The 19,370-nt window shown below is 39.2% G+C and overlaps 2 protein-coding genes across 13 annotated transcripts in view; both read right to left on the bottom strand.

The window, feature by feature from the left end:
- ttc12 (tetratricopeptide repeat domain 12) overlaps positions 1-9,398 on the bottom strand; it is a 34,636-nt gene extending 25,238 nt beyond the window's left edge. For 5 of the 8 annotated variants that reach the window (XR_015508700.1, XR_015508701.1, XR_015508702.1 and 2 more), the window contains exons 1-9: positions 9,273-9,398; positions 8,925-9,085; positions 8,552-8,582; positions 8,253-8,330; positions 8,017-8,138; positions 7,855-7,914; positions 5,883-5,954; positions 5,708-5,768; positions 3,721-3,909 (exon numbers count right to left, since the gene is read on the bottom strand). Coding sequence is in view for 5 of the 8 variants with exons in the window: in XM_087283151.1 (XP_087139277.1) it covers positions 3,721-3,909; positions 5,708-5,768; positions 5,883-5,954; positions 7,855-7,914; positions 8,017-8,138; positions 8,253-8,330; positions 8,552-8,582; positions 8,925-9,085; positions 9,273-9,345 (847 nt within the window). In the remaining 3 variants the exon portion in view is untranslated. Of the gene's footprint in view, positions 1-3,361; positions 3,526-3,720; positions 3,910-5,707; positions 5,769-5,882; positions 5,955-7,763; positions 7,915-8,016; positions 8,139-8,252; positions 8,331-8,551; positions 8,583-8,924; positions 9,086-9,272 lie in introns of those variants that run through there. The other 3 variants (XM_087283153.1, NM_001202496.1, XM_087283154.1) reach the window with 3 other exon arrangements.
- Positions 9,399-10,942: 1,544 nt separating this feature from the next.
- The window catches only part of si:dkey-103g5.4, a 63,071-nt gene continuing 54,643 nt past the window's right edge, over positions 10,943-19,370 (bottom strand). For 4 of the 5 annotated variants that reach the window (XR_015508224.1, XM_087282309.1, XM_087282310.1 and 1 more), the window contains 2 exons: positions 13,262-13,420; positions 10,944-13,097 (listed from right to left, as the gene is read on the bottom strand). Coding sequence is in view for 4 of the 5 variants with exons in the window: in XM_087282309.1 (XP_087138435.1) it covers positions 12,942-13,097; positions 13,262-13,420 (315 nt within the window). In the remaining variant the exon portion in view is untranslated. Of the gene's footprint in view, positions 13,098-13,261; positions 13,421-19,370 lie in introns of all 5 variants that reach the window. The other variant, NM_001441495.1, reaches the window with a different exon arrangement.

The following is a 19,370-nucleotide window of genomic DNA, read 5'->3' as shown; positions in this document are numbered from 1 at the left end:
AAAAACAAAGAATCTACTGGACCTACAGGATTTTTCTGCAAAACAGATGACAGTTTATCTGCTCAGGACAAACAAGAGACTCACAAACCACAATCGAAACTCATAAAAAAAGTCATTTATCATCCAGGTAATGACATGCCATTAAGATTTAATGCTATGTACAGTTTTTAATTTTTATTATGTATTGTGGCGTGTACTGCACGCAAACATCTGTTGTGTAAAATTACTTATTTAGGACAGCAATAAAGATAAATAACATGTCTATTTTATGGCCTCTTATTTTGATAATATTATAAACATGTATATGCTACAAGGGCAATGTAGGCAGATTAGATGTCAGATCCTCTGAAGTCAACAGAAGCTTTACATATCCTGCACTGCATTCTTTTTTCAATGTTTGAAGTAAATTCATCAATGTATTTCTATAACTGTTCCAACATTCTAATTTGAACTTTATTTTTTCCTAACTGTCATTTGAACTATCAAACATACCATTTACATTCATTGGCAGATATAGATTTCAATAATGCTTCAATTAAACAAATGACAAGAGTTCAAAGTTATCATGACTTTGATTATCCCAGATTTATAAAGTAATGGTAATGAAATACAATTAATAACAGTTATTTAAGTACAATCTTTTTTTATATATTCAAAGTTTTGTTACTCCCCAGCCCTGAAAAAGAAGCATACACAGAAGAGACCGAGCCAGCTGTCAAAGATATATACACATAGATGCCTCATTAGCGACTGTTTTTATGGGCCACAATACGCAAGCCTCCTACAATACCGGAACAGTCAAAGTCAGTCCATGTAAACTCCAGAGCAAGTTGACTGTGTGTCTAAAACAGTAGTTATACACACATACAAATATCTCTAAGTGCAACAGACTTTGGCAGATGAGCTTGCTATAATAACACGTTAGATAACACAACATTAAAAAGCTACCATCATTTTTAAAGACTGTATTATTTAGTTCAATGCTAGAAATACACTAACACTGTGAAAATTTACCACGATACACTCAATTTAAATCTCAGCGGTTGTTACAAGCAGAAGCTGCACGATGTTGTGGCTTTTGGAAAACTCATTAATTTTATCATGAGTGACAGAATGTTAACCTGAAAATGACAGAAGCATCTACATGTCTAAAGCAAGTGAAAGTGGCATCCACATATACTTATTCTTCTTATTTGGCCATGATTAAATCCAACGTTAGACTCCCAGTCTAGTTATTTCTAAAACCACAAAGACCATTTTGCTACATGATATTGCAAACTATACTATTTTTAATGTGATGTCTTAATTTCAAACACATAATATTATTACAGTTTAATAATCTTCAGTTATTTTAATCAATTTATTTCCCTATATTGGCAAATGAATCAAGTCTTTTCCAAGTGGATGCATGTCCATTTAAGTCTTTTTTGATAAATTTTGGTAATTTTACTATTTCAGAGGTTTGAGGTCTAATTGATTGACTGTCTGAAAAAATAATACTTTTATTTATTACATTTATTACATGCTTCTATGTGAAATTAATTGTGTTTATATCAAAATCCCTGTATTTTGGTTTTCACAAAAATATTAAGCAGCACTATTTTTAAAAGTGATAATATAAAGAAATATTTTTTAATCATTTTTAGAAGGTTTATGTGACACAAAAGACAAGTGTCAGGTTTCTGTCTTTTCTGTCTGGTTAATGCTTAGCTTAGAACCCTGACACTGCCCTTGTTTTGTCATCTTGTGAGTAGATTACATGAGTTTAAAAAGTACTGATCATTCATTTACAAAAGCAAGCTGTTTTGTTTTTGGGAGAGTAGTTTAATAATGTAAACCCTTTACAGTTTTAAAAAATGTCCTGTACATACCTGTACAACAAAAATATGTGTTTCATTCAGTATTATCGCAGATCTTGCCTTGTGATGATGTTTTGAAGACTGCATCTAAAATTATTTAAATGCCAAATAAGATATATAGCTTAATATGCTTTTGTACATTATAAAAGAGGCTGGGATATCTGATACTTTAGTAGTCAATGTAACTAGTTAAATTTGCAGAAAGTATGAGATTTAAGGATAGCGGAGATGCATTCATGTTGTCAAATGTAAATGAAACAGTTTCCAGAAATCAGATAGCTATCCAATCAGAAAAAACAGGCCCTTAGTCAAACTACACCCATTCATTTTGTTAATTTTCCTCATCTGTCCTCCTCAGTTTGGGCTTTGTCTGCTCCCCTATTCTCCTTGTGTGCTCTGCCCCTCGCCGATTTGTTTACTGATGTGATGTGTCATCTGTTTTACTGTTGTCTGTTATTTTTACTTTAAATGACTGTTAACCCTACCATGTGTTTTTGTATATTCCAGACATGTAGACTCTTATTTCAGTTTTGTGTTGTTTTTTGTATATTATATATATTATTTTAGTTTTGCTAAAATGCAATTTTTACTGTATTTTTGGTCTGTTTTTTCCAAACTCTTCAAAAAAAACTATAATTATGATCAATTTTAACATAATTTTAAATTCATTAAAATGTATTAAAAGTTACACAGTAAATTTATATTATATTAATTATATTATATTATATTATATTATATATTTTTTCTCTTAAGCTTATTCCCTTTATTAATATGTGGTTGCCACAGCGGAATAAACCACCAGCTTATCCAGCATATGTTTTACGCAGCGGATGCCCTTCCAGCTGCAACCCATCACTGGGAAACACCCATGTACTCTCATTCATACACATACATAACAAACAATTTAGCTTATATAATTCATTTATAGCACATGTCTTTGGCCTGTGGGGGACACCAGAGAACCCGGAGGAAATGCACATGAACACGGGGAGAACATGCACACAGAAATACCAATTGACCCAGTCGGGGCTCAAACCAGCAACCTTCTTGCTGTGAGACGATCATGCTACCCACTGCGCCATTATATTATATTATATTATATTATATTATATTATATTATATTATATTATATTATATTATATTATATTATATTATATTATATTATATTGTATTATAATATATTATATTATATTATATTATATTATATTATATTATATTATATTATATTTTAACTGTTACAATTTGTTGAAACAAAAATGTTCAATGTGCTCTTATATAATAGTATTATTACTTGCCTGAGATAAATCGCTAAGGTATATTAATTATTATAAAATACTCCTTTCGTAAGGTGTGAAAGCCACCCCTGCACTCCCTTATATTATATTTTTGTCACAATCTAAACGGTCAAAAGGTTTTTCTGCACAGCTCTGTTCAGTGGCATATTGACACAAGCCCAGACCTGAGCAGACACAAACTGAAAGGTAATGTTCGCGTTCACTAACAAAGCCAAAAAGCCCTGTGCTTGTGCTTGCGATAGGACTGCGTCTGTCCTCTGTGGCTGATCATGAGGATTAGTTTCCTCATCATGAACTGCAAATGAACCGCAGAGCAGAATCAATGAGCCCTCCGCACAAAATTCCTCACTCCTCTCCTCTCCATATCGATCCTGAGTGCAAGAAATATCGCCCTGGTCACTGGAACAACACTAGGTAAACCGAAGGCATATTTCACACAAATCTGAGTCTCAGCGCTGCTGTAAACATTTGTTCATCCAACCAAAAACAGCTGGAGTGCTGTGACAATTCACAGAGTAAATAAGAAAACAACAACAACAAAAAATGAATGAATCATGTGAACTTACAATCTTTAATAGCCTTTGAGAGCAGCTCCAGTCCACCACAGTAGTAAAGATTGATCTCATTGGGCCTTTCCAGCTTTTTCAGCAAGTCTGCTATATTCGTGGCCTGCCCTGTTCCCTCCTGTAGCTCTTCCCAAGCTGCTTTTTCCTGAAGCGTCACTTTCTCTTCCATATCCACTCGTCTCAGATAAGCTATTGCAATGTAATATGTGAATGTGACAGCTTCATGAACAACATTTCTTATTGAACATTCATGTGGAAATATTCAATTAAAACGCATGGAATAGGAATCCATAATGTCATTATTCCTCTGGAAAAGTTCAAAATGAATGTAAATGAGCAATTAATGCTGTAAAAACTGCTAGTGTAAGCATGTGAGCACTTTCTAAAAGCAAATGTGCTGGGGGGGACAAAAGCAATGTGTGAGTGAGACTCGTAAGTTAATTGAGCTCATTCTGGTACACTGGGAAAAAATGGTACAGTAATTTCCAGCTTGCAATATACATTTTTTATCATTTCATGTCATACAATGGATGAATTCATATTAATCAAACTGTGTGTGCTGATAATGGTCTATCCACATATTTTAATTGTAATATTGGAGTTTCTCAGGGCTTCGTTTTGGACCCTATTTTGTTTAGTCGGCGAATGAAAAATTTGCCTTCAGTTTGTCCTTCTGCCAACATTGAATGTGCACTAATGACAAACTTCTTTGTGTGCATACGAATTTATGTTTCTGAATAATTAAGTAACTCTTATTTCAACACAATCTCACAGCAATTCATAATTTTTTGATTTAGTGGCTAATTCGTATAAATTCCTACGATCTCATTCGTGATTTAGTCATTTAGCACGATCGTAATTTAGTATGATTTGCTTTTCCCCTAATGATGGTTGGGTTTAGGGGTGGGTTTGGGTGCCATGCCTTCTTTTAAAATCATAAATGTTCATACGACTGAAGTTGTACAGATTAGCCAGTAAACTAACAAGATGTAAAATAGTTACTGTAGGAGCCATTTGCTTATTTTATTTTTAGAGGTTTGTGTTGATAATCTTGATTTCTTTCATTTTGGAGATATGCACCCCCTGCAGGCCAGCTTAAACGGCCTGGGTGTTGCCAACTGGAGAAGGGGCCTGCTGGGAGCACATGGTCTTTAGACCTTACCTTCTGTGTTTGGTGGCCAAAGTCGTTTGATTTCTTTAATTCATATCAGTTTATTTTATTCAAACTAACTCTACAATTAACAGCCACAAATGAAGATTTATCATTCCATGTATTATTTTCTAAGGAAGTGTCTAAACCCCTCAGCAGACCCAAGATGTGACTAATTTGAATAGTCACAAATTCAGATAGAAACAATAGTTGCGTTTTCTTGTGAAATCAGGCAGCATGTTTACATGTGATCAAAACTGCTGACTGTTGTAAATGTTGGTTTCAGTAAATAGATTGTAAATGGGGGGACAGAAATGACTAATTTCTGTATAGCACAATTTGCTTCTCCCCCAATGGCAGTAGGGTTTAGGGGTTGGGTGCCATGCCTCCTTTTCAAAATCTTACATTTTCATATGTCTAAAGTTGTACGAATTAGCCACTAAACTGACAAAACGTAAAATAGTTACGCTTTCTTTTGAAATCAGGCTGCTTGTCTACATGTGAACAAAACTGTTGACTGGTGTAAATGTTGGTTTGAGTAAATAGATTGTAAATGGGTGGACAGAAATTGCTAAGATATGACTAAAAAACATCTTCATTTGTTTTTTGGATTTGGAATGACATAAAGGGTGAGAAAATGATGACAGAATTTTATATTAAAATTTCAAACCTTAACTGATCGATTTGGCCCACTTACCGTAACTAAAATACATCAGACAGATGCTCAAGGCTAACAACAACAATGTTGATCCTTCTTTGGTATTAAAACATGGATCTAAAGTACATTGACCTTGCTTTCACTTTTCCTCAGAACTTCACAGCATTTTTGGTTCATACCTTTGACCATGGTCTCCCGCTGTGGCTCTATCTCCAAAATTTTTCGATAGCAAATCCTGGACTGAAAGAGAAACAGGACAAAAAGAGGGAGTTCAAATAAGGTGAGAAAATACAGTAAGTGTAATCCAGCTTTATACTTGAAGGGATAAAGGAACTTCTACTGAATCATACTCACTTGTGTGAAATCCTTGAGTGCTAGGTGAGATGTCCCCATATGTATAAATGCTTTAATACATTTTTCATTGCACTGTGAATGAGAGTTTTATTTGTTAAAAGGCCACTCAAAAAAATTACAGCAATTGAGTAAAGTGGTGAAACATTATCAAGTACTTTTTGACATTTCTAAGTAGTTTGGAGTAATCATACTATTTGTTAGAAACTATTAGGAATGCACTGATTTGGGAAATTTGCCCAATGCAGATAATTCATAATATTTAATAATGATATGCAGGAAAAAATTCTTGCATTTAGTCTATTTTTTAAAACCCACATAGCCAGAAGGAGTAATAATCCATAATTTATCAGCAGATAATTAATTTCTTGAAGGGATAGTTCAGCTAAAGTTTCAACCAAATTCAAAAACTTTTTTTGCTATTATATGAGTTTCTTTTTTGTGTTGAACACCAAACTTCCATAACCTCCATGGTCATTTTTACCTAATAGGAAAGTCGATGGGTGCCAGCAACCAGCACTTTTCCAAAAAATCTTTTTTTGTGTTCAACAGAAGAAAGAAACTCTAGTGAAGTTTTCATTTTTAAGTGAAATATCCCTTTAAAACCCTGCCCGGCAGCATGCATCTGAAGTGCAGAAATAATCCATGATTTATCAACAGATTTTTTTTTCTAATAAAACCCTCATGGAAAACAGCAAGCATTTGCAGCAAGTGCAGAAGTAATTCATCATACCTTAATGGCAATTTATTCCGTATACATATACACACGCACATTTCTCGATCACATAGCAGCAACTCAAAGCATTTAGGCATGTAGACATGGTCAAGATGATCTGCTGCAGTACAAACTGAGCATCAAAATGAGGAAGAAAGGGGTTTTCTGTGACTTTGGACGTGGTTGTAGGTGCCAGACAGGCTGGTCTGAGTATTTCAGAAGCTGCTGATCTACTGGGATTTTCACGCACAACTATCTCTAGGGTTTACAGAGAATGGTATGAAAAAGAGAAAATATCCAGTGAGCAGCAGTTCTGTGGGAGAAAATGCTTTGTTAATGCCAGAGGTCAGAGGAGAATGGTCAGACTGGTTCCAGCTGATAGAAAGGCAACAGTAACTAAACTAAATACCCACTCGTTACAATCGAGTTATGCAGAAGAGCATCTCTGAATGCACAACATGTCCAACCTTGAGGCAGATGGGCTACAGCAGCAGAAGACCACACCGGGTGCCACTCCTGTCAGCTAAGAAATTGAAATTGAGGCTACAATTTGCACAGGCTCACCAAAATAGGACAATAGAAGATTGGAAAAATGTATCTCGGTTGTAACGAGTGATCATTTGATTTACTGTTGCAAATCCATCAGCTGAAACCCGCCTGACCATTTTTCCTTGGCATCAACAAGGCATTTGTGCCAACAGAACTGCTGCTCACTGGATATTTTCTCTTTTTTGCACCATTCTCTGTAAACCCTAGAGATAAGTGCATGAAAATACCAGTAGATCAGCAGTTTCTGAAATACTCAGACCAGGCCGTCTGGCACCTACAACCATGCCACGTTCAGAGTCACTTAAATCCCCTTTCTTCCCCCTTCTGATGCTCGGTTTGAACTGCAGCAGATCGTCTCGGCCATGTCTACATGCTTAAATGCATTGAGTTGCTGCCATGTGTTCGACTGATTAGAAATATGCGTTAACGTGTAGTTGGACAGGTGTACCTAATAGTGAGTGTATACATATACAAACCTAAAAACAATTTAGAACTTTCTAAAAAGTTTTCCAAAAGCAAAGACTATTGTCACAGCTCAGAAGGAACTGCAACCTAATTTTCTACTTCTGTGCAACTATCCAGTTGAATAGGCACTGCTCTTTGGAGCCTGCTGTTCTCACCAGACAAGGTGGGATGAGAAACTCTCTGCTTCGGCTGACACTGAAAAATGAGGGGGCACTTCTCTGACCTCTTTCCCACTGCTTTACTCACCCTCAGAGCCCATTCACAGTCACTTATGGCCTCCTTATATCTCTTCAACTTGATAAAGGCCTACATAATACATGAATGTATGAGACAATAAAATCACAAGAGGAGCAGCCTCACAGGAATATACGAGTAATCTGATTATTGTACAAAAACTTGAAGAAGTACCTGAGCTCTGTTTGTATAGAGAGCCTGCATATCACGCAACTGCTCCAAGCCCTCAGTGTAAAACCTGACAGCCGTTTCATAGTCACCTTGAGTGAAAGCCTCATTCCCTTGCTCCCTTAGCACTGTGGATCAAATAAGGACAAAGCAAATCTAGATGTTGCAACCTGACAATGCAATCAATAAATAAAACGCATACAAAAATGGCCTTTTTGCTCTTCAGGCTTTAGTGTGCCTACCATTAGCTCTTTCCTCCTTCATCTTTCTTCTTTGACATCTGTCTTCAGCATCTTTTTCTAAAATCTTTAAGAAATTTTCTGACGAATCGAAGGGTAAAACATTCCATTGCAAGATTTATTATGAAAAAAGCAAAAAGATAAAGGTTGGCTATTTTGTATTGATTTATAAATCATTTACAAGACTTCAGGGGAAGGCATTCAAGTTTTACACTTGAACTAAATTACTTAACAGAGACTGAGAAGTCTTGTCAAGTGTCCAACACAGAGGTGTGAAAAGACTTAACGTTACTCAAACATACCTGGATTTTGACTCGACTCATATCGGATGTTCTGCGCAAAAAAAAAAAAAAAAAAAAAAAAAACAGTAGTGTACTCTAAATGTGCTTTTGTTTTTATATCAGGCATGAAAAAAAAAAGTAATTGTGCATAATTTCATTAATTGACAATAATCATAAAGTGAATTTGAATAAAACCTTGAGGTACCATTTGTTAACGTAACATATGGACCAGAGCTAAGATAAACGATCAATAACATTAACAGTCATTATTTTTATTATTAGTATTATTTTTGTTATTTTTAGATTAACTAGCATAGCCTTATGTTAAACTTAACCGAAAAAAGTAAGAACAGCCTGTTCATTTTACACGTGTAAAACAAAACAAATACTCTACCAGGGGGTTATTTTCAGATGATGAGGTGTTTATAACCGTCTTATTGATTTTGGTTTTAAACTGTTCCTTCTGCTCCAAAGATGAAATCAACTGCTCTGTCTTCACAATTGCATTCTCCTGGCACGATGCTTCGCTGGAATTTAAATCTCTGACTAACTCATCTGCAATCAGAAATCATCAAGTTCACTTTTTGTTTAATTTACGTTACAACTTGAATTTACCTCATGATTGACGACTAAGTTATTTACGTTATTCCAATTCAGGGAAAGACCCCTTCTGCCCTCATTTGACGCTAAGCATTAAATAAATAATATAATAAATTAATATAAAGTTATAAAAAACGCTTACTTATCTGATCAACATCCCTTAAAAACTTTTCGAGGTCGCTATCCAGCAAAGACATGGTTGAAACAGAGTTCATAAAAGCCAAACAGCGAAAAGAAGTGACTGAGGCAGGTTTGTTTACGGAAGTGTGTCGCATCCATGGCAACTAGTGCTCTTGCTGGTAGACGTAAACCTAAACTGCCAACAGCTTGGACTAGTGCTAAAAGCTAGATTTTTTTGTCTGAAAGACTGGCTTTTTAAGTCAGTTTATTATCTGAATCTGAAAACAAGATTGTTGGTTGGTCAAACTAGTTCACAAAACAGAAGCTCCGTTTATAAATGAAAGCCCTCTTACATTTTGACACCTGCCTATGTATTGGCATTAGATATTGGCAAAAAGGTTTACTGAACATGAAACTGCATATTATCATTAGAAACCGAACTGAAGATCAAAATTTAAGTCTATAAGACAATAAAACAAAAATCACATCTTTGCACTTCATTCCCCACATAAGAACCAACACATATGAACACATATGATATCAGGCGTATGCAGTATGATAACATGCGTAAATAGGCTAGGCCATAAATAGGCAAAATTGAGGTACATATACAGTATGTGCATATACAGGCCATATAGAGTAGGTCTTCTATATGAAGCCTTATGTACATGTCTCCTGTAACTCACATTTCACTTTGGCAACTGGCATGCCTAGCTCACATTTTCTATTATCAAGGCAATAACTAAGAACTAAAAAAAACTTATGTATATACGAAAACACTTGAAATTGGTATCACATAATTGGCATGTTTTAGAATTCAATTATGCAAATAACTCACACGGAAAAAGAACACATATTTTTAACATAGGATTTTAATATATGTGACATAAAAACTACCAATTTTATACAAATCACAGAAGTCAGAATCGTTAGCCCCTATTAGTTATTAAAACTATTATGTTTGAGTATTTTAAAAAATCATCTGTCCATTAAACAGAAAAAGGGGGGAAAAACGAGGGCTATTAATTCTAATTTCTACTATATATTAAACATATCAAAACCTATATTTAAACATATATTATATAGGCTCTTTCCGTGTGGGACATTGCAAAGACCTCCTTTCTCTAACTATATAATTTAAAAATTACATTTTATGATTATGATTTGATTATCAAGCTGAACTAGTAAATTATTAGAATTCAAATATACTGGCCAACTAGGGTAAAAATAATAATAATAATACATTTTATTTATAATGAGTATTTCTAAAACTCAAAGCGTTACAACAAGAGAAATCAAACATGCAATAAAATACATGTATACATAAAATATTTTTCTAAAATATAAACAAGTTAGAATAATCAAGCATCTAAAATGCAGTCTGAAAAAGATGAGTTTTTAACATCGTCTTAAATATTTAATGTTTTGTCTTTCTCTATGGAACACCCTGCTTCAACCAACTATGTCAATATCTTTCCCCTCTGTGGTGAATTCAAAAACATACACTATCAATTTAAACATACTGTATGCATGTATTTAATAATAGGTACCAGTAGGATGAACGACTCCTTGAAAACATCTTCCACAAAATCAAAAATATATAAATGAGTTATATTAAGTTATTGTTTACTGCAGATGAAGGAGCTCTGGTGTAATCTGAGCAAATGGCTGAAACACACTTAAACATGCATACTTAAACAGATAAAAATGTTTTATTGTTTCTTTCCATTCTTTCTGTTACACCAGATAAACATACTTTATTGATCCCCAGAGGTACATTCAGGCACGAAACAGCAGTCATGTCAAACGTAAATAGCAGAAAAACACCATTATAAATACATAAAATACAGGGACAAATGGGACAAATCGATGAGCACAAAAGACATGCAAATAAGTATTTGATAACAAGCTGAATTCTGAGACACCGGTGAACTGTTGATGGACTGTCTTGTACTCTTAAAATAAACAGAAGAGGACATAGACAGTATATGTGTTGCATGTGATCATTATAAATCTGCCCTGAGCATTTTGCATTGTTAAATCTATTTAAAACTTAACCCTCAGGCCATTATTTTGCTGTATATTCTGCCTACGTCTGTCTTTGTTTTTATGTTGATCATGATCTAATATAGTGGGTCTCAACTGGTGGGTCATGACCTTAAAATTGCCCCATTTTGGTCATAGTGGGAAGGAAATGGACACTTTAAAAACAAATAAATGAAATGCAATAAATCATATGGGCCATATTTGCAGCATTTACACAGATATTAAGTCTGTAAATCAGTTTTTATGATTGTAAGATGCATTTATGACACAATTACCTTGGCATTATGTTATCAAAAAGCATTGGTTAATCTAGGTGTTTCTAATAACCTAAAAAAACAACAATCCCATTGACATATTTCTCTCTTCAGGCTGCCATAAATCATCAAAATGTATTTGTTTATTGTATTTTTTGCAATTGGTGTTTAATGATACATTCATAGTCTATTTCATATTTAAATATTTACAAAATTTAGTAACCTCCATTTGAACAAAATATATTTGATTTATATAATTTAAATACTTTTTATAAGCCATTTAATATATTTACACAAAACAAAAAAGATTTAATAGAAGAGACACATAACAGTCTGCATACTGTACATCAAGATTCAAGTCCTCAAACATAATACAAATGCACAGCTTCCATGCATGAATAAGACATAAGGTGCATACACAACACCATTATAACTGTAATAAAATAAAAACATATCCATATAAAGCAGACCATTCTGTGCAATAATTTTTCTGTATATTCACATTGCACCATATTATCACACATTACTTTAAACATTAACATCTAAATTTAAATTTCAAGTATTTAAAAATGTTGTTTTTTTATTACAAACCGCACCCTAATTATGCAAATTTATGGTATCTGATAGAAGTAGGTAGAATACCAGGCACCTGATTTCCTAACATGCCTCTTTCATAACAAAAATACAAAGTCCCATGAAGTGCTTTGAGTCACGATCACAAGCAATCCAGCCTGTGCAAATCGCTGGTAAACAAACAGTATTGCATAGAACTACAAATTCGCCATTATGTGGACTACAGGACCCAGTCATGCACTGCACACACACACCGGTTCCTAAACTCACACAGCTGAAGCTGCTCAAAGACTGATTAGTTAGACTATTTATACAGCACACTAACACACAGACTTTGCTGAGTCTTGTTTATCTGTCTAGTTAACATTACGACACGTTTTCCTTGCCTTGTCCTGCCGTGTTTTTGACCCTAGCGTTGTCTGTTTGTTTGTGTGTTTACGTTGCCTGCTGCCTACTTTTTGACCATTATCTTCTGTGTATTCGACTATGACTCTGGATTTGCTAAAAGACTAACATACTGACACTAACATCTAAATAATGCTATTTTAATTTCACTGGATCTTTTTAACCAAAAGCACATTAGAGATTAAATTAGAAGAATAACTATTAAAATAAAATTATTAGAATATGTTGGTCATTATGGCATTTAGGTCATCATCATTTGATCGTCCTTAACCAAAACTTGGTGCTCTAACCTGGTCCACGGGCTGCTACTGTCAAAGACCATCAGATACCTGCAGTGCACAGTATAACATGCCTTTGAAAGCTGAATTCATCACTGTCAGACAGACAGCACTGTTCAAAGTTAAAATGTCAGTTCACTGAGGAGCGGCGTCTTGGCTGTCTGTGCCGTGGTTGAGTGACGGGTCAGTGTTGAGGTGGATCTCCAGGCTCTTAGGAGGCTCTTTCAGAAGACTCTCGACTCGGCGATAAACTGAAGCCTCTCTGTACTTGCTGAGACGGCCCAAAACCTCCTGCCCAGAAAACAGCAGACATCCAAAATCTCACACCCCGCACGAGTATTACTTCAACCATGTCAGCCTGATCCTACTGTATCTGCTATAGCACTGTGACTTACCTGGCAACAGCTACTGAGAACATAAGGGGTGAATATAGCCAAAAAAAAAAAAAAACTTACATCCTCAGAGAAAATCCCAGGACTTGGTTTCTGCACTCTTTCCAATAGAAGACCATCGAGAGCTCCATCAGACGCCAAATCTTTCATTCTATTATGTTCAGGACTGTCCGCTTGTCCCAGTCTGGAATGGAAAAGCTCACTGAGGCCCACCTGTAAAACCTGGAAATGCATACAAGACATGAGGTCACTAATAAACACACTGTAGTTGTTTTAACTTCAAGTATTTAAACATTAGAAACAGAATCTTGATTAATATTTTTTAATGCTTCTATTATAATTTATGTGGGGTTAATATTTAATCCAGGCTATCATTACATTGCTGTTTAACACTGTACATTCCTAAACCCTTGGTTTATACTTAGCAGTATTAATGGCATTGATTGGTCAACCGCATCATGCAGGTCTGTTGATATAAATATTATAGCCTTGATTGTCCTTATATTACACTGGACATGCCTGACTGTTATGATGTTTTTTCTGAACTGACTTTCGGACAATAAATTCCAGAATTAAACATTGTTTTCACTGTATTTAATGCATTATTTTGTTACCATTTTACATTTTCACCCTTTAAAATTGTAAAAGTAAAAATTGTAAAAAATACTTGTAAAAGTATTATTGTTTAACTGTTTTATTACAGTCTAAAGTTTAAGTATAGGAGGCACATAAATGGCTTTCGGTTTCACATCCAACAGGCTGGACTTTGGAATATCCCACTAAATTGTCCCACTTCAGACCTCAGCTAGCTTCAGGACATTACACTGCTATCCTCAAGTAGAAGCAGGATTTGGCAACATCTTGAATGTAAAGCCAAATGATGTGTCGGTCGGGGCTGATCAATCTGTCCCAAGTTAAAAGGTTTAATCTTTGACATTTAACCCAGAATCTCAATCAGAAGGTGGAAAAAAAATCCAAATTCTGGAAACTTAAAATCTACAGTTAGAATACACTTTTCATTCCAGTGACTTCCTCATATACAAATGCAAATGTGGGTGACACAACCTCATGCAAAGCTGGGTTATGTTCCATCTTGAAGGATTTACTACTGCGCTCTAAAGTGTTTACCCTACGTAATGAGAGCTTTGAAGTGACTAGGGGTGTAGGGGATCCAAAATAAACACATTTTCCATAAAAATCATGAACAAAAAGCATGTGAGCATTAATTGTATGCTGTGACTTTGACCGTGTAAGGTGGCCAACTTGAGCCATTTGCTTTGGACTACTCAATATGGCAGTCCATTTTCAGGGAAAGCGATAGTTTATCCAAAAATTTACATTTACTGTTCATTTACTCACCCTCAAGCCATCTAAGATGTAGGTGACTTTCTTTCTTAAGTAGAACCATAATGACATATCTATGGCCATGTCCTCTCTTTCTGTAGTACAACAAACTCAAAGTGTGAGAGCTCACATATGATTTTGTGCTCCTGAATACGTCATTACTATACAAAATGCTCGTAGTGCATTCTTCAGTGCTCAGAGATATTTGCCCAGGCTGTGAATAACAGGCAATAAAGTTTGAAATAAAGTTAAGTTTTTTGCAGAGTGATGGTTTGGTTCATAAGACCACAGTGCATTGTCAAGAGCCACAGCCAGTAATTATGGCTGCGTCCGAAACTGCCTACTACTCATAAGGTACAGCATTTATATTTAAAAGTACTACTCGGCCGTTAGAAGAGTACGTTCAATACAGTATGAATGTGAAAAATATGAATGGAATTCGGACGTACTACATTTGGTTTTTTGTCATGGTCACGTGACGTACCTGCATCAGTTGCATCGCTTCACTTCCATTCATAAATTCTCTCGTAGGGCATCAAGTGATAGCGCAGCGCGCATAGGATGCGCACTTCAGAATCTCGCCGGAAGTAGTAAGTCATCCGGGTACTTCTCGCATACTGATTTTTGAATTCTATGAATTCAGACATACTACTTGATTTTAATGTATTGTACATTATGGAAGTATGCGGTTGCGGATGCAGCCTATGGTTTGGTATCATTTATAGACCTTTTTCTTGGCTGTTGCATGGAGGGCGCCATAGCGACCAGCGTCGTCTGGTAGAATGTTTAAAACTTCCATTTATGGCGTTTACAACGGGTAAAAATGTTTTTTACAGTAATTTACAGTATTGTGTTTTGAGTGGATTACGGAGCATTTTTGTGACACACAACTTCGAAAGGTATGTGTTAAAGCCGTCATAACCTGTCAGATTTGGTTCAAGGATGAGGGAAAAACGTTCTTTTAGTTCACGTGTCTGCCGCCAGAAATACAGTGTGTGCGTGTGTTCCCGATCTGTCAGCTGTTAGCTCTGCGGCTCTTCAATGCAGCTCATGCAGCAGACATACACACACACACACACACACACACACACACACACACACACACACACACAATACTTCACTGCATAATAGAGCAAACCAGATTACTGGCATGAAACTTAACAGGTATGTAAGTCATGCAATTTACAAAATTGACCAATAAATGTCCATTACTGATACTCTGCTGGCTGATTTGAATGTTCAGAAGCTGTATATGTTTATGTTAGTGGCACTGTACAGTAGGCTTCATAAACAAAATAATTAGTCATCATAAACAAAATAATTAAATAACTTAAACTTAAAACAATCTTCCTTGTTAATTTATTTAACAAGTCACTTTGTACTGGTGTAGGATAACACATTTAGGCACATTGTTGCACCTGTAAACTTTAACAGGCCTACAGTTAAAGTCAATTTATTTTGCCCTCCTGTTCATTTAAAATAATGTTTCTGAAAATTGTCAAAGTGTTTACTAAAAAAATATTATTCTGGAGTCATTATAAGTCATATATCTTATTGTTTATTTCTTGAATAAAAGCAGTTCCCCTTCGGGGGGAACTCCAGCACTATAAGTGGATTTGATTGTTAAAATCCACGTATTGGGAGATTCGGTTCAGAAGCTACTCGTCTGAAAGAGTATTGAACGGGCCAATTAAGAATGAATTGGCAGCGCAAGCCTGCGCAGGTGAGCGGCATAAGCAATCAACTGAGTATAGAAGCTCACCTGGCGCCAGCAGACGCTATCCTTTTCGCTTCAGAGACTTTTCTGATCGAGCTTCATGAGGGTTCCTCCTGCTGTCTACAGCCACTTCGAGCGAACGAGTGTCTCCCGGTCCAGAGCGAGTCCACGCAGCGGCAGATGGTCGAGCTGGGTTTCTCCCTTGCCTGGCGTCCCTTTGGGTCCGGTCCTCCAGAGCGGTGCGTATTGTTGCAAAGCATCCTAAAAGAGCAACACAGTCGTGCAGCACGTCCTTTTCAGGACGGCGCTCCGACTGTGCGTTTCTGGTTGCGGGGGTTTCCTGGCTCCGGATGATGGGCACGATCACTGCATTACATGTTTGGGGGTCCAGCATGTTAATGTGGTGCTCGGGGGCGGTTCATGTCGTCACTACGATGCCATGACCGTCGCGCAGTTGAGATCGCGGCAAACTCTCGTGAGAGAGCGAGCCACCCCAGTCGCCTCCTGTTCTGCAGCGGGCGCTCGGGCAGATCTGAGGGTTCCAGCGAGAGATAATCCGCCGCCTAAGGGCTCGCGGACCTCTCGCTCCTCCAAGCGCTCCATCCAAGCTTCGGGCGCTGGGAGTGATCCGTCTAATCAGATGGTAGCTCTCACGCTCGCTGACACCGGAGATCAGATGTCCTCCGCGGCATCGGAGGGTGGGCTTTCATTTTTTGACGATGATCCGGACCCGCTCGCCCCCTTCGGGCAGGTGAGCGCTGTCAAAACGGATACTGAAACGGACGTGTTAGCCGTGCTTTCCCGGGCTGCTAGAGGGGAAGGACCGACTAGAGGGGCGTTCCCTTCTTCCCGGCGACGCACAGTAGGCTCACGCGGTCTTAAAGAGCACCTTTTTTCTGCTCGTGCTGCGTGTCCCTCCACCCTCACCACTCTTGGTGGTGGAGCGGCCAGGGGGTATGTGGCGATTCCTCAGGTTGAGTGTGCGATGGCGGTTAATCCGCGCAGCGCCTCTTCTTGGCGGGGTCTGCCTCGTCTCCAATCCAAAGCCTGTGAGTTTTCGGCTCCCTCGGAGCTAGAGCTTACAAAGCTACGGACCAGGCTGCATCCGCCTTGCATGCGATAGCCACCGACCAGCGCTACCAAGCGCAGGTGCTGGCCGAGCTGCATGAGGGTGGGTCCAACCCAGGCTTATGAGCTTCGCACCGCAGCCGACTAAGCTCTTCGGACTACTAAGTTCGCTGCATGTGCTTTGGGGAGGACGATGTCCACACTAGTGGTCCAGAAGCCCCACCTCTAACAAAACTTGGTTGATATGCGCGAAGTTGACAAAGTCCGCTTTCTTGACTCACCCATATCCCAAGCTGGTCAGCAACACAGTCTGCGAATTCACCCAGGAATTCGAGGCAGTGAGAGAGCAGTCCGATGGGTGATGTCTAATCGGCGGCCCCGTAAGCCCGCTCCGCCCGCCGTGCCATCCATACCTACTCCTCGCCGAAGGCGCCTGCCTACGAGAGCTGCACCGCCCCCGCACTCGCCTCTGGCGAAGCGAGTGCGTCGAGCACCTCGGAAGCAGGCCACTCCCCCTGCCCAGAACGCCGCTAAGTCTGGCAACGGACCGCGAAGCGTCCCTGGGACAGGTCATATGGAGAGGAGGGAACTTGCTCTTTCCCCGCTGGAGGGCGGGGCGCCATTTCCAACGGCACTTTTTACTGCCATGAAATGAAAGGGCACTTTTCCACTTCTCCGGAAGTGACAGCCCGAAATCTGCCAGTTTGAGCTCAGCTCTCTAGCTCGTAGGTTCGGTGCACTCCGCCAGTGGCTCATGGGCACTGCAGGCCCTGCCAGCCTGGGACGCGCCGCCTCTCAGCTCGCAAGGTCTGCATGCTCTGCCAGCGGCTCACGGGCGCTGGGGGGACGGTCTCCCTTCTCCCAGCCCCCAAGCCCCCCCTCCGGAGTCAGGGTGCGGAGCCAGAGCGAATCGCTCTCCTCCAGCTCTTCTGTGGGACCCTCGCGCTCCCCGGATCAGCACACCCGCTCCTCGCTGCCCCTCCGCGGGTACATCAACGATTGCTGCGATGACGTCATTAGCGAGGGCTCTGCCTGCCTGGTTAGCGTGGGCCAGCCCCTCGCGGTGGTTCATACGCATGATCAGACTCGGCTACGAACTACAGTTCTCCAAACAGCCTCCCAGGTTACCGGCGTGTATTTCACCAGGGTCAATCCCCTGTCCGCCCCTGTATTACGAGAGGAGATTGCTGCCCTCCTGGCAAAGGGTGCAATCGAGCCGGTACCTCCAGCCGAGATGGAGAGCGGGTTTTACAGCCCGTACTTCATTGTACCCAAAAAGAGCGGTGGGTCACGGCCAATCCTAGATCTGCGCGTTTTGAATCGCTGCCTTCACAAGCTGTCGTTCAGAATGCTTACGCAGAGGCGCATCCTCCGATGCGTTCGTCCTCAGGATTGGTTTGCAGCCATAGACCTGAAGGACGCGTATTTTCATGTCTTCATTCTTCCACGCCACCGTCGTGCGTTCGAAGGTCGAGCATGGCAGTACAAGGTCCTCCCCTTCGGGCTCTCTCTGTCTCCGCGGGTCTTCACCAAACTCGCGGAGGGTGCCCTAGCGCCTCTGCTTGCGGGCATCCGCGTACTCAATTATCTCGACGACTGGCTGATTTTAGCGCACTCTCGGGAGCAATTGACTGCGCACAGAGACGAGGTGCTCCGGCATCTCCGCCTATTGGGGTTGCAGGTCAACTGGGAAAAGAGCAAACTCGCCCCGGTGCAGAGGATCTCTTTTCTCGGGATGGAGCTGGACTCGGTCACCATGGTAGCGCGCCTCTCCGAAGAGCGCGCTCGCCTGCTGCTGAACTGTCTGAGGGAGCTCGACAGCAAGTTAGTAGTCCCACTGAAATATTTTCAGAGGCTCCTGGGGCATATGGCTTCCGCTGCGGCTGTCACGCCGCTCGGATTGCTCCATATGAGACCACTTCAGCACTGGCTTCAAGATCGAGTTCCGAGACGTGCATGGCATGCGGGCACACACCGAGTCGCTGTTACTGCGCTGTGTCGCCGCACCCTCAGCCCCTGGAACGACCCCTCGTTCCTGCAGGC

Source organism: Danio rerio, chromosome 15 (genome assembly GCF_052040795.2).
Source record: "Danio rerio strain M-AB ecotype USA chromosome 15, GRCz13ab, whole genome shotgun sequence".
NCBI classification, from domain to species: domain Eukaryota; kingdom Metazoa; phylum Chordata; class Actinopteri; order Cypriniformes; family Danionidae; genus Danio; species Danio rerio.
This window is presented reverse-complemented; position numbering and strand designations above follow the sequence as displayed.